Source organism: Chiloscyllium plagiosum, unplaced genomic scaffold (assembly GCF_037043375.1).
Source record: "Chiloscyllium plagiosum isolate Xiang-an unplaced genomic scaffold, Cpla_swu_hap1 HiC_scaffold_36, whole genome shotgun sequence".
NCBI classification, from domain to species: Eukaryota; Metazoa; Chordata; class Chondrichthyes; order Orectolobiformes; family Hemiscylliidae; genus Chiloscyllium; species Chiloscyllium plagiosum.
In genome coordinates, this window is record NW_028270174.1 from 33,597,065 (window position 1) to 33,609,446 (window position 12,382).

Below are 12,382 nucleotides of genomic sequence, written 5' to 3' on the forward strand. Positions count from 1 at the left end.
TTTACATCTTTTTTAAATTTCATTTCTTTGATCTCTCACTCCCTGCTGGAGAACTGATTGCAATTTTTGATATTGTGCAACTGCTTTTTTCTCATTGTTTTTGGCCATTTTTAAAATGTGTTAATGTATTTTCTTATAATCGTCCCAGTGAATTTCTTAAAGGTAATTTTTCCACTTTATTTCTCTTTTAATTTGTTTGTCAATCCAAATAGGATCACATTGGCTTGTTTACTCTTATTGATTTTGGGAATCCTGTTTAGTATTTGACTCAGTTGATAATTACATACAATCTACAGTTCACAAGGCATCAACTCATTGTAAGCAGATTTAGACATTTTACATTTGTTGACTGTTAGCTACTGCTATCAACTAACTAAGCAATGTTCTGATTGGAGAAATGCAACTAACTTAGTGGATGACCGGCTTACTATTATTATGTGACTTTTTCCTCAGCTGTAAGTGCCATTATGTGCAGTCTGTGTTTACTATTAAACACAGATCATTTGAAACAGCTACTTTTCTACTTTAACTTACTGCTATAACTCCCCACCGTCTTAGTGTGGGGCGGCACAGTGGCTCAGTGGTTAGCACTGCTGCGTCATAGTGCCAGGGACCCAGGTTTGATTTCAGCCTTGGGCTACTGTCTGTATGAAGTTTGCACATTCTCCCCGTGTCTGCGTGGGTTTCCTTTGGATGCTCCGGTTTCCTCCCACCATCCAAAGATGTGCAGGTTAGGTGAATTGGCCATGCTAAATTGCCCATAGTGTTAGGTGCATTAGTCAGAGGTAAATGTCGGGTTGGGGAATGGGTCTGGGTGGGTTACTCTTTGGCGGGTCGGTGTGGACTTCCTGGGCTGAAGGGCCACTTTCCATCTGTAGGGAATCTAAACTTATTGCATCCCTAAGTTGTAGAAGATGTTTTCTTTGTATGCATTAGCATATAATGTACATTAAAGGCACTATATATTAGATAAAAGCCATGTTGAATGCAAATGTTTACTTATTGTACCAGCTAATAAATAATGGGACAGTGTGGAAATCAGCTTAAAGGCCATAATCTTTGGGAGCAGACTTACTTTGCTTTATTAAATGTTTTCTTGTTGGCAAAACAACAGAAAAGAACTTTGTAATATAACTACTATGTAACATACATTTGTTTTGTAAATTACTTCTATTGCTTGGCGAACAGATTGACCAGTGTTTAATGAAGGCCAAAGTACTTCCTAAATTCCTATGACTTAAATGTTCCTCTTTTTGTTCAATAAGGATATTAAAGTGTGGGATCTGGACACTGGCCACCTTGCCTTTGAATTAACCAGAGCTCATGGGGATGCTGCTATAACGTGCATGACCTTTGACATTGATGAAAGAAGGTGTGGTATGATGGATCTAAATATTACTTGGCTTGCTTGTCATGATTTTGGCTATAATGCAGTTACATTTGTAAGAAAAGTATCGATTCACTTATAAAAGAATTGAATTGAGTAACACTTTAACTATGATGAGCTTTCAGAGATATATTTTTCCACGAAGAATAAAGGGAGGCAGTAAAAACATTCTAAGGTGAGTACAAGAACAGCAAGACTTGTATAAATGTGCACAATTCATTGAAAGTGGCAGAGCAAGCTTAAAATAAAACATTTAAAAGATATACCAGCTTCTGAGCTTTATAAATTGTGGCATAGATCCAAATTTTCTTCATGTCAGAGAGCCTATGTGAAGTGGCAGGAATAGCCTGAAAACTGCAAGACTCAACTAGGTCACAACACTTGCAATTTCTGTGGGAGTAGAGTTAGCTTGGGCTTCATCCAGACATGGTTTCCAAAGGGAGCTGCCTATGTAAGTGATTAGCCGACTTATTTAAATCCCATTTTAGTTACTTACTGCTTGGAACTCTGCGTGCACCAGGTGGACCAGCTCAGAATATGTCTTATTTTAAAATTCATTCATTTTTGTGGGATGTGGCCATCGCTGGCTGTCCAGCATTTATTGCCCATTCCTAGTTGTGCTCGAGAGCTGCCTTCTTGATCCTCTGCAGTCCCACAATGCCATTAGGGAGGAAATTCCAGGATTTTGATCCAGTGACAATGAAGGAACGGCACTATATTTCCAAGTCAGGAAGGACTTGGAGGGGATCTTGAAGGTGGTGGTGTTCCCATATAGCTGCTGCACTTGTCCTTCTAGATGAAAGAGATTGTGGGTTTAGAAGGTGCTGTCCAAGGATCTTTTGTGAATTTGTGCTGTGCGTCTTGTAGATAGTACACACGGTTGTTACTGAGTATCGCTGGTGGATGGATTGGATGCAGAGCTGATCAAATGGGTTGCTTTGTCTTGCAGGGTATCAAGCTTGTTGCTGGGGCTGCACTGTGGGGAGTATTTCATCACGCTCCTGACTTGTGCCTTGTAGATGATGGACAGGCTTTGGGGAGTCAGGAGGTGAGTTGCTCGCCACAGTATTCCTACCCTCTGGCTTGTTTTTGCAGCCATTGCATTTATGTAGTGAGTCCTGTTGAGTTTCTGATCAATGATAACTCCCAGGATGTTGATAGTGGGGGATTCAGTGATGGTAACACCACTGAATGTCAAGGGGTGGTGGTGGTTAGATTTCTCTTGTTGGTGATGGTCATATCCTGGCATTTATGTGACGCAAATGTTACTTTGTGTATTCTAAGTACATTCCTTTTGCATTGCCAGGGTGCCCCTTTGGAGATCTGGGGTACTTCTTGGGGTGTGTTACCAAGACACCTTGGGGTTAGATTCAGCCATCACTTGAATAGGGGAAGAGTGGTGATCAGGTAACCTTTGGGGAGAGGAATTCAGATCCCCATTTGGTCAGGTGTCTGATAGACTTTGATATGGTTAATTGTGGTGATAGTTATAAGCAAAATATGCGTAACTCCTTTGTAAATGTAGAGACCTGTCAAGGAGTGACAAACATCAGGATATGCCAAGATTACCAAAACATGTCAAAGTGTTTTATGGGAATGAGACTGCCTTTATCCATAGAGTGTAGTCTGCAATGTAGAACTTTAATATAAATTAATTTTTCCTCTGTGTTTGGGATTTGTGGCTACTAGGTAGGTTGGCACGGTATATGAAGGGAGAAAGGTGGTGTGTGAAAGTAGGCAGTAAGTTTGGCAAGCGGGTATGAATGATCATGAGAATGTAAGGACATAGGGGATATGAGGGGCAATTGGAGATGGGTTGAAGGTGTTGGTTGGCATGGCTTGGCCTGGATGAGGCATATGGAGGGTGTGAGGGCTGGAGGAATGTCTTATATTTTGTTGTTTTAATTTAATTAGGGTTAATGTTAGCCCGAACCCTAACCCTACGTTGGAACTTTGTCAGGCATTTCACCCAGTCTGCATCGGCACCTGACAGTCTCCTTAGCTCTTTGCAAGTTGTCTGGTGCAATTTTTAATTCAGCTCACTCCTTCTGCAATAAAAAAGAGAGGATAGTGGATGGCCATTTTAAAGTTTGGGTTCACAGAGCCAGGAATTCTGCCACCTTTCTGGACCCAACCCAGGAACAAAACTTGGGATCATTGAATAAAAAAGCAAGAACATAGTGAGGAATACTTGTAAAATACCAGCTTACCTCAGCTGGAGTTTTTGACCTCAACAGGAACTACACTTTTTGAAGGATTTGAAGGCTTTTGAGAGTGTGAATAAAAGATTTTAAAACAATTCTTCCAGGTATGATGAATTTCAGTTTTATGGATAATTGGAGAAGTTGGGGTTTGTTCTCTTTAGAATGTAAAAGGTTCAGAAGCGATTTGGTAGAGATGTTCAAAATCATGAAGTCGAGATGAAGTCGAGAGGGATGTACTGTTCTCACTGGCAAAAAAGGTTTATAACTAAACATTGCTGTTTTAAGGTGCTTGGCCAATCTTCTAGGAGAAAGTGAGGTCTGCAGATGCTGGAGATCAGAGCTGAAAATGTGTTGCTGGAAAAGCGCAGCAGGTCAGGCAGCATCCAGGGAACGGGAGAATCGACGTTTCGGGCATGAGCCTGAAGAAGGGCTTATGCCCGAAACGTCGATTCTCCTGCTCCCTGGATGCTGCCTGACCTGCTGCGCTTTTCCAGCAACACATTTTCAGCAAATGAGGTAACAGTGGCACGAGGCAATTATTTATGCTAGAATGCACATCTGAGAGTGTTGCAGAGGCAGATTCAATTATGATTTTCAGAAGAGAATTGGATAAATATCTGAAAGAGAAAACGTTCGGGACTGCAGGGAAAGGGTGAGAGTGGGACTATCTGACTTCCTTTTGCAGTAAGCTGTTATGGACATAAAAGCTGAATATCTTCCTCTTGTGTATTCTATCCATAATTCTTGTGTAAAACCACTTAATTTATACAGTTATTTCAGTATGGAGAGAAAAAGGTAGCTATTTGGAATAATAGTATGTTGAGAAGAAGGAAATATGATATATGAATCCCGCTCAGCTGGACGGCCGGGAAAAGATTACGTCTCTTACTATTTACATACACTTTTCTTGATTCGGAGGCTGGGATGAAGTTTAATGAGCAGAATCTAGGAGGAGGCCTATTTATTTATGATATTTGTGCTACCCAACTTCTCCTGAAAATAGTACTTGCACAAATAAACATAAAAATTCTAGTAGAAAAATGCAATTTTGCAGAGGTTCTGTTCTTCAAAGAGCTGTACCTTAGGCTGAATCAGAGCTGGACCTCACCCTGGCAACCCCCCCTGCTCTCATTCCCTAATCTTCATGCCAGCTCCTAATGCTTTGAAATTTTTCATACAGTGAACAGGTTTCATGTCATCAATATTTCACATTCAAGGCGACCAGTCTGATACTTGAGCATGCGAGGTGTTCAACTTCCATTTAAATGGATTGATTCCTGGGGAATTATCTAAATGAGTTTTTGCCAGAAAATCATAGTATCTTAAAGAATAACCAATACCTAAAAATATATGGATATGAGCACCACAAAACATTGTAGCAGTTCCTGAGGATTATTGGTATGTATTTCAATCACTTTTAGATGACCTAATAAAGCATTAATTTAGTGTTACTAATTTGATTGATAGCTGGTGCCCAGTGCAAATATTCTGTGAATGAAATGTCTCTTGAGTTAAATTAACGGGTTGGTGACAATTCGTCACCGATGATTAGCCGGTTCTCCGCCAGCGTTTCTCCACTGGGGTCGTTTGACCTCGAGACTATTCGCTACCGGAAATATATATATATATATGTGTACTGATTGTATTCCCTCCCGCCTGTTCTTTCATACTTCTCAGTCCCTTTTATTTATACAACTACATATTGATTAAAAAAAAGGTAAAATAAATATCGTTTTATTGGTTTAGATGTAAAAATGAGTTACAAACTGTTAGAAACGAAAATCGCTTCTCAATAATCGCTCTAGACAAATTCAGGAAAACAAAGTTTTATTAACAAGTCAAGTCTGCAAAGTCGGGCACCCTTGAAGAAAAGGCGCGCTGAGGCTTACAAAGTCTCCCATTTTATACAGTACAAGTCCCTCCTCTCCTTGGCTCTAACAAGCCATGAGGTTCACATTCTTAAAAACATCATTATTCTTATCACAAAGTCTGCAACAAATGGCTCCAGAGTCTCTAAAGTTGTTGTTTTTCTCACCCTGTAGTCTTATCAGTAAAAGACTTTAATCTGTAACAGATGTCTCTCGAGTCGTTCCCCTATCCTGGAGTCTTATCAGTCAAGGACTCATCCTTCCCTGCCTGTGTTAATGGTTTCATCAATCAAGGGCCTGTTTGTTTTTACTCTGCTCACAAATTGTCAGCATTCTGCACAATTTAAACTAGCCTGTTTGTTTTTACTCTGCTCACAAATTGTCAGCATTCTGCACAATTTAAACTATTCTACTTTTGAGTATATAAAATGTTCTAGAAAAGAAACAAAAGTTTTGTCCTTTATTATAGACCAGTCTGTGGTCCAGGCACATCTTAAAGTTTAAACCAAAATTACCTCTCACACAAACTATAATCAGAAAAAGGAAATATATTTTAAAAATCTTTATAATGGCAGTAAAATCTCACATTAATATTAAACAATGAAATTTTTTAGTTCAGTTGATAGTTACGCGCTATTCCTCTAAGAAATTCAATTTTTGCACTTGCATTAACGTTCCAATAAATTTCCATATGGTTGGGTGGCGAGCTCCGAGTTCAAAAGCAATTCTCCGCTGAGTGGCTTCAGCCTGATTATTTGTGCAATCTTCATCGTTTATTGTTGTCTCACAGACCCCGGACCACATATCATCGGCCCCTTTGTTCACATCGCCAAAACTTAAACTATCCAAGAGTGATTCAAGTATTATCAAAAACATATTTTAAAAAACCATCGTGGTAAAACTTCTTATTTCCACGTTTACTAATAATTTCTGTTTCCATTTTGAAGACTTGAGGGTAAATGAAAAAAAACTCTCCTGTAATGAACATAAGTTGTTATTGAAACAACGCAAACACTACCTTAACCAATATAACGACAATTTAAATAGTTTAGATATGCTTATTCTAACATTTTAAACATTGTTAAAAAAAATCTATCAACAAAAATAAATGGTTATTAAAACAAGTAAACGCTACCACCAATATTCAAAATATACGACTTATTTGCGGTGGCTAAGCGTCCTCGGCGGTCAAAGGGCAGAGGCTAATCGGCGGCGCCGGAGGATCTGCTGTGGCGAATGGTCCCATCCCGAAATTAACTTATAAAATTGAACCAATTGATGTATTTGAATTGCCCTTGACACACTTTAGTAGTCACCAACTGTTTTGTTTCTAGGCTGATCACGGGTGGCAGAGATGGATGTGTGAAGAAATGGGACTATCAAAATGGGCAATGTGTACAGACCCTGAGACAAGGTAAAGCGCCTAATCAATACTGTAATTGTTTGTCTAGTTTTATGCAATAGGAAACCGTTAACTTTTTTAATAACCTGACATTCCAGCTGGAGAAAAAACTGAAGAAATCAGTGACTGTATTTATGCTGAAATATACAAAAATAGGTAAGTGCTTGATAAATCCTAAACTCTGTTTGAGAAAGTGTAGTAAGCTTTTTGTTCCTAACGAGGATGTTTCTACTTGTCTGTTTCTGATTTTTTGAAGCTTTATCATCTCGGTTGGCTGGGACAAAAGGATCAATGTTTACTCGGTATGTGCAAACAAGAACATGGAGTCATTTATATCACAGAGAAAGTTGACTAAACCCATTGAGACCATGCTGGCAGTAATGTAATAATGTTCTTTTCTCAATGTGTATATATATTCGTGCAGTCAAGTTATAAATAAAGTGCATGATCAAATGAAAAGACGACTGCAGGAGAATTGATGTGAGCTTGATCATGACTTCTGCTCACAAAGTTATTTGAACTATTTATTTTCTGACCTAGTTGATGCTTTCTTTACAGGACATTCAGGATGACCTATATGATACTCAGTATCCATCACACCTTTGGGCAGATGATGCAGTAAGAACTGGCTGAGCAACATCATAGTGTTATGAGTTTCATTTATTGTGTCTTCTATGCGAGCATCTGTAAAATATTTTGCAGTATTAACTGGAATTTTACAGAGATGCAAATTGCTGTAACCAAATAAACACATTTAACTTGAGTTGTGATCCTAAATTTACAAAGGAAAATCACATTTTGATACACAGCACACCATTGAAATATTCCCTAAGTATCTGGTGGTTAACTTTAATAGAATATAATAATTGATTATAATAAGAAGTTTGTTGAATTACTGTAAAGTGACCATACCCTAGAGGATTATAAGGCTGCTGTTTCATTAGACAGAGACAACTGATGGTGGTTTAACCTGAGGATTAAGATGTTGACAAGGAGAGACCTTCATAGGGACCTCAGCCAGTGCAGGAATTGAACCCACCCTTTTGGTGTCACTGTGCATCAGGAATCATTTGTCCAGCCAACTGAACTAACCAACCCCCACTCTGTTAAATACTACACTGATATAAAATTAGAAAATTCTGATATTCCATGAGAACAATCAGATTACAATTATGATTCTGTTAAAATATTGACAGCACACAACAGTCACATTTTAATTTTTTGATGAAAATAATTTAGTTACCAAATTACGTTTGTGTTTTATTTCAGTGCAAACTGAATTCTTCAGATTTAAAGAAAAATGAAACCATATCAAACAATGAACACCTGTCCAGTAAAAAAGACAAATAGATGGATTAGATTTTAGAATATTGTAGGATAATTTTCTCATTTAGGTTCTTCTTGCCAGAATATCCCCTTCATCATGCATTTGAAGAATGTTCTTAAACTCACCCAAAATGAAATGAAAAGCATTCAGTTTTGTTGACAGGTTGATAAGCCTGTTAGTGAATCACTTGCCATTGAAAATAGACTGCCCTTGTCTGGTCACAAAAGGACAAAGATATCTTGGGGAGTCAGTTGTTAATCAAGGAATCGTGAAATAGAGACCAGAAGTCCAGAGCTGGGAGCTAAAGGGGCAGCAGTCAACAAATGCGTTAGAAATGGTCTGAAAGTAAAATAGCAACAAAGCTGAGTGTTTAAAACTACACAAAGGTCTAGTTGCATGACTTATTATTTTTCTACAAATTGTTTAGACAGAACTGTAAATGATTTAGGTCACAAGCATTTGTTTTGACTGTTCTCTGAAATTATTTTTCATGTTATGACACATCTCTACGACAGGTAGGACTTAAACCCAGACCACCTTCTCTGAATGTTTGCACCCTATTTGAAATATCGTAGCTTGATAATTCTCATCTTGTTTCTGTGTTTTTGAGTCTAATTTTGATTGGACTGTAGAAAGTCAAGTGTGAGAAATAATATGCAATACAAATCGCAAGAAGGTTGCTCCTAAGATTCTTGGACACTTAAGAAGGAATCAATATCCATTTAATTATCTGAGAAAGTAAAGTAGAACAAATATTGAGTTCATTGCAACAAATATATTAGGGATATCTGAGATATCACATTAAGTCATCTAAATGAGCTTTGACTTGCACACCAAACAAAGTATTACCAGCTGGTGATATGTCCATTTATAGGAGGAGTTAATGCAGAAGCCATGGTAATTTATCCTGTAATGAATATGGAAAATAGTTTATAAATTGCTGAAACATTTGTCAAAAGGATAATTGACAATTCAGCTTTAATGAAATGGATTTTAATTTAACTATTAAAGTTTTCAACCAATAAGAGTACTTTAAATGATTTTAATTTTGTCATTCTTTAAAAATAGATGCAGAAAAATGGCCACCAGGATGATATTTTGTCTGTTGTCCTGTGTGCTCCAAATTTGCTGGCTACTTCAAGTTATGATGGTGCAATTATTATCTGGAACTTCACATCCGGTCTCATCTTCTGTCATCTTCATTCTCCATTCAGTGCAGTGCCTCCGGAATTGTCAGGTGGTGTTTGAATTCTTTTAGTTTGTATTTCATGTTTCAATTTCTCATTTGCTTTAAAGTTGCATACTTTCCTTTGTTTAGACAGTCAAAAGGCTTATTAATCCATTGGAGGAGCTGAACACAACTCCCTGAATATTATGTTTGGGAAAGTGAAAATATTTCCATCTCAAATTAATCAGCAATGTAAGGGTGTGAAGCATAAACATTTTCAGCATAAATCGAAGCAGGAAATAGATTCTTAATATGGAAGAGAAAATACAAGGGTCGTATTGTGTGTAAGAATGAAATAGCAGAGTACATGAAGAAATGGTACTGGAGCAATTAATGAGATTAAGTATTTATAAATTTCCTAAATTTCACAAACTTCTTTCTAGAAATTTTAAAGAGGTGTGGAAGTAGTGAATTTTGATCTTCCATAATTTCTTAGATTCAGGAACAATTCCTGTCAACTTGGGAGATAGTAAACATAACAGCACTATTAAAAAGCAAAGAGAGAATAACTTTTGATAGGTTGCTATGAGTAAGTCAAAATGCCAGATCTATAATTAGATAGGTAGTAGAAGGATACTGAGGAATACACAAAGAAGAAGAGTCAACAAATACCATGATAAGGAAATGATATTTAACAGATTGTTCTGAGGACATAACTGGTATATTTTTGGAAATCAGTTCTGGTGTTTATTTTGTGGTCAGAAGGCATCTGAGATTCCTTGGGTAGATTCACTGCCACCAGGAGTATTCCTTCTTATTCCTTTCTTTTTGTTGGTATTAGTCTGCATTACTGATAACAATTGGGAGAGGATGCCCACAAGAAGTGCTCAATTGCAGTATCAATAATTTGAATGCATGTAAGCTTCCATTCTCAGCTTCCCTCATCCATTGGGTTTACTCTGGTTATGAATAACCCAAAGCAATTCTAGCAATAGAATATACCAAATGTTACTTATTAAGCAAAGTACACTACAAAAAATCTTAAAAAGACGTTTCCTATACAATACTTACAATCACAAGTGAATCCTTTTGTATGGACTTGTCTGAAGAGCAGACTCGAACAGGTGATTAGCCCACTCTCCCCTGATTTCCAGTGACTGATCAGTCCACCTCTTCTCTGAGCTAGCTAATTGTGCTGTAAGACAAAGTGCTTTTATACACTTTCTATACAAACCTTTTACACTGTCCAGTCTTCAGCTAATCAGTTTGACCATTGGCAAACCTTTCAAATGTGTCATATTTACCATGCCATTTTAATCAATTAACTCATTGGATTTGCTTGTGTCTCCTTGGAAAAAAGGCTTTATTTCTTAACGTTGACCTCATACTTTCAAAATTTCAGCTTTTTCAGAGTTACTGTGACAGTTCAGTCCATTACTGTCAAGTTACAATGCAAGCTGGATGCAAACACATTCACATTCCTTCAGCAAAATACAGAAACGCTTTAAAACCAATTACCTTTCTAATTGTTAGGTCATCACCTGGCTTCATATATTTTCACCTCATTTAATTTGCTTTTATTTTGGAAAATCCAGCAAATTTTAGATTAATGTTTACATATATTTACTACATAGTGTTTAATAGCTAGTTCATTTACATCTGAGTAACATGACAGTCCTTTGTAAGACCTCAGGTTCTCCTAAAGAGTAAATACACTTTTTACATAGAGTGATATAGACTTACCACTTAACTGGAAATGAGCAAGAATACTAGCTAACACCAATCAGTAGCAATATTTTATACCCTGATTAATGGAGCTTATCTTGAGGTGTCAGATGAACCTTTGGATAATAGTTGCCGTAAAGAACATTCCCCAAGCTTTTCTTTTGGTTATTAGTATTTTTGTACAACTATAAAACGTTAGCAATTTTCCTAATCAATGTCCTTTTCTAAAAGTTTTTTGCAGCTTTTCTTGATAATTTTAAACAATTATATCGGGGATCATTTGCGAAATATAATTTAAGCCTTCTTTTAGCTTTTCAGCCTAGGAGTTTTCTTGAATCGAGCCTTTCCTTTAAGGGACATAACTTACTTTGGGTGTTCAATCTCTACTATTGAATCCAAGCTTTATGATTTAGATTTTTCTCTTTGTGGCTCTGGCAGTATTTGACATGTAGTAGTTTGCTGACCTAAAAGACCCCTTATTTCTATTCGCAACAAAAACTGATGCTGCTGGAGAAACTCAGCAGGTCTGGCAGTATCTGTGGAGAGAAGCCAGAGATAAGGTTTTGGGTCGGGTGACCCTTCTTCAGAAGTGATGATAGCTATGCTGTACATGCGGAAGACAGTGAATGGGGGTGGGGATAAAGGAGTAAGTCATAGGTGGAGATGGAATCCAGACAGAGAGGAAGACAGTTGGGCAGAGGGATTAATATTGGTAAGCCAGGGAAAAACAAGGGCTGCTAATGGGTGACTATTAGTAGGCAAAAATGGGTTGGCTGTGCTGAAAGCAGCCCACGTGATGACAGTACCCTGGGTGTGGGACTCGGAAAAGGAGGAAAAATGTTCAGTCCCTAAAATTATTGAAGTCAATATTGTGTCCTGAAGGCTGCAGGGTCACCAAGTGGAAAATGAGATATTGTTCTTCCAGCTTGTGCTAAGCCTTGTTAGAGCAATACAGCAGGCATGAGACAGAAATATTGGCCAGGGAGCATGATGTATTGAAGTGGTAGGCAGCTTGGAGTCATTTTTGTGGACAGGATGTAGGTGTTTGGCAAATCGGTCACAGAGTCTGGCTTTCGTCTCCACACTCTAGAGAAGACCATGATCTGAATAACTAATAAAGTAAACCAGATTGAGAGAAATACAATTAAATCACTGCTTAACCTGGAAGGTGTGCCTGGAGTCTTGGATAATGAGGAAGGAGAAAATAAATGGGCAGTGTTGAATTTTCTGCGATTCTGTGGGAAGATGCTTTTGGGAGGTGATGGGAGTGGAGGTGGTCCCTCTGAAATGCTGACAAGTCA

General features: G+C 37.8%; 1 protein-coding gene across 1 annotated transcript in view; it reads left to right on the forward strand.

Annotated features, from left to right (window-relative positions):
- The window catches only part of LOC122539249 (cilia- and flagella-associated protein 337-like), a 118,904-nt gene that overhangs the window by 68,458 nt on the left and 38,064 nt on the right, over positions 1-12,382 (forward strand). Inside the window, exons 10-15 of the mRNA XM_087980089.1 lie at positions 1,266-1,372; positions 6,794-6,873; positions 6,960-7,017; positions 7,118-7,163; positions 7,420-7,479; positions 9,257-9,425. Of these exons, the coding sequence (XP_087836215.1) occupies positions 1,266-1,372; positions 6,794-6,873; positions 6,960-7,017; positions 7,118-7,163; positions 7,420-7,479; positions 9,257-9,425 (520 nt within the window). The remainder of the gene's footprint in view (positions 1-1,265; positions 1,373-6,793; positions 6,874-6,959; positions 7,018-7,117; positions 7,164-7,419; positions 7,480-9,256; positions 9,426-12,382) is intronic.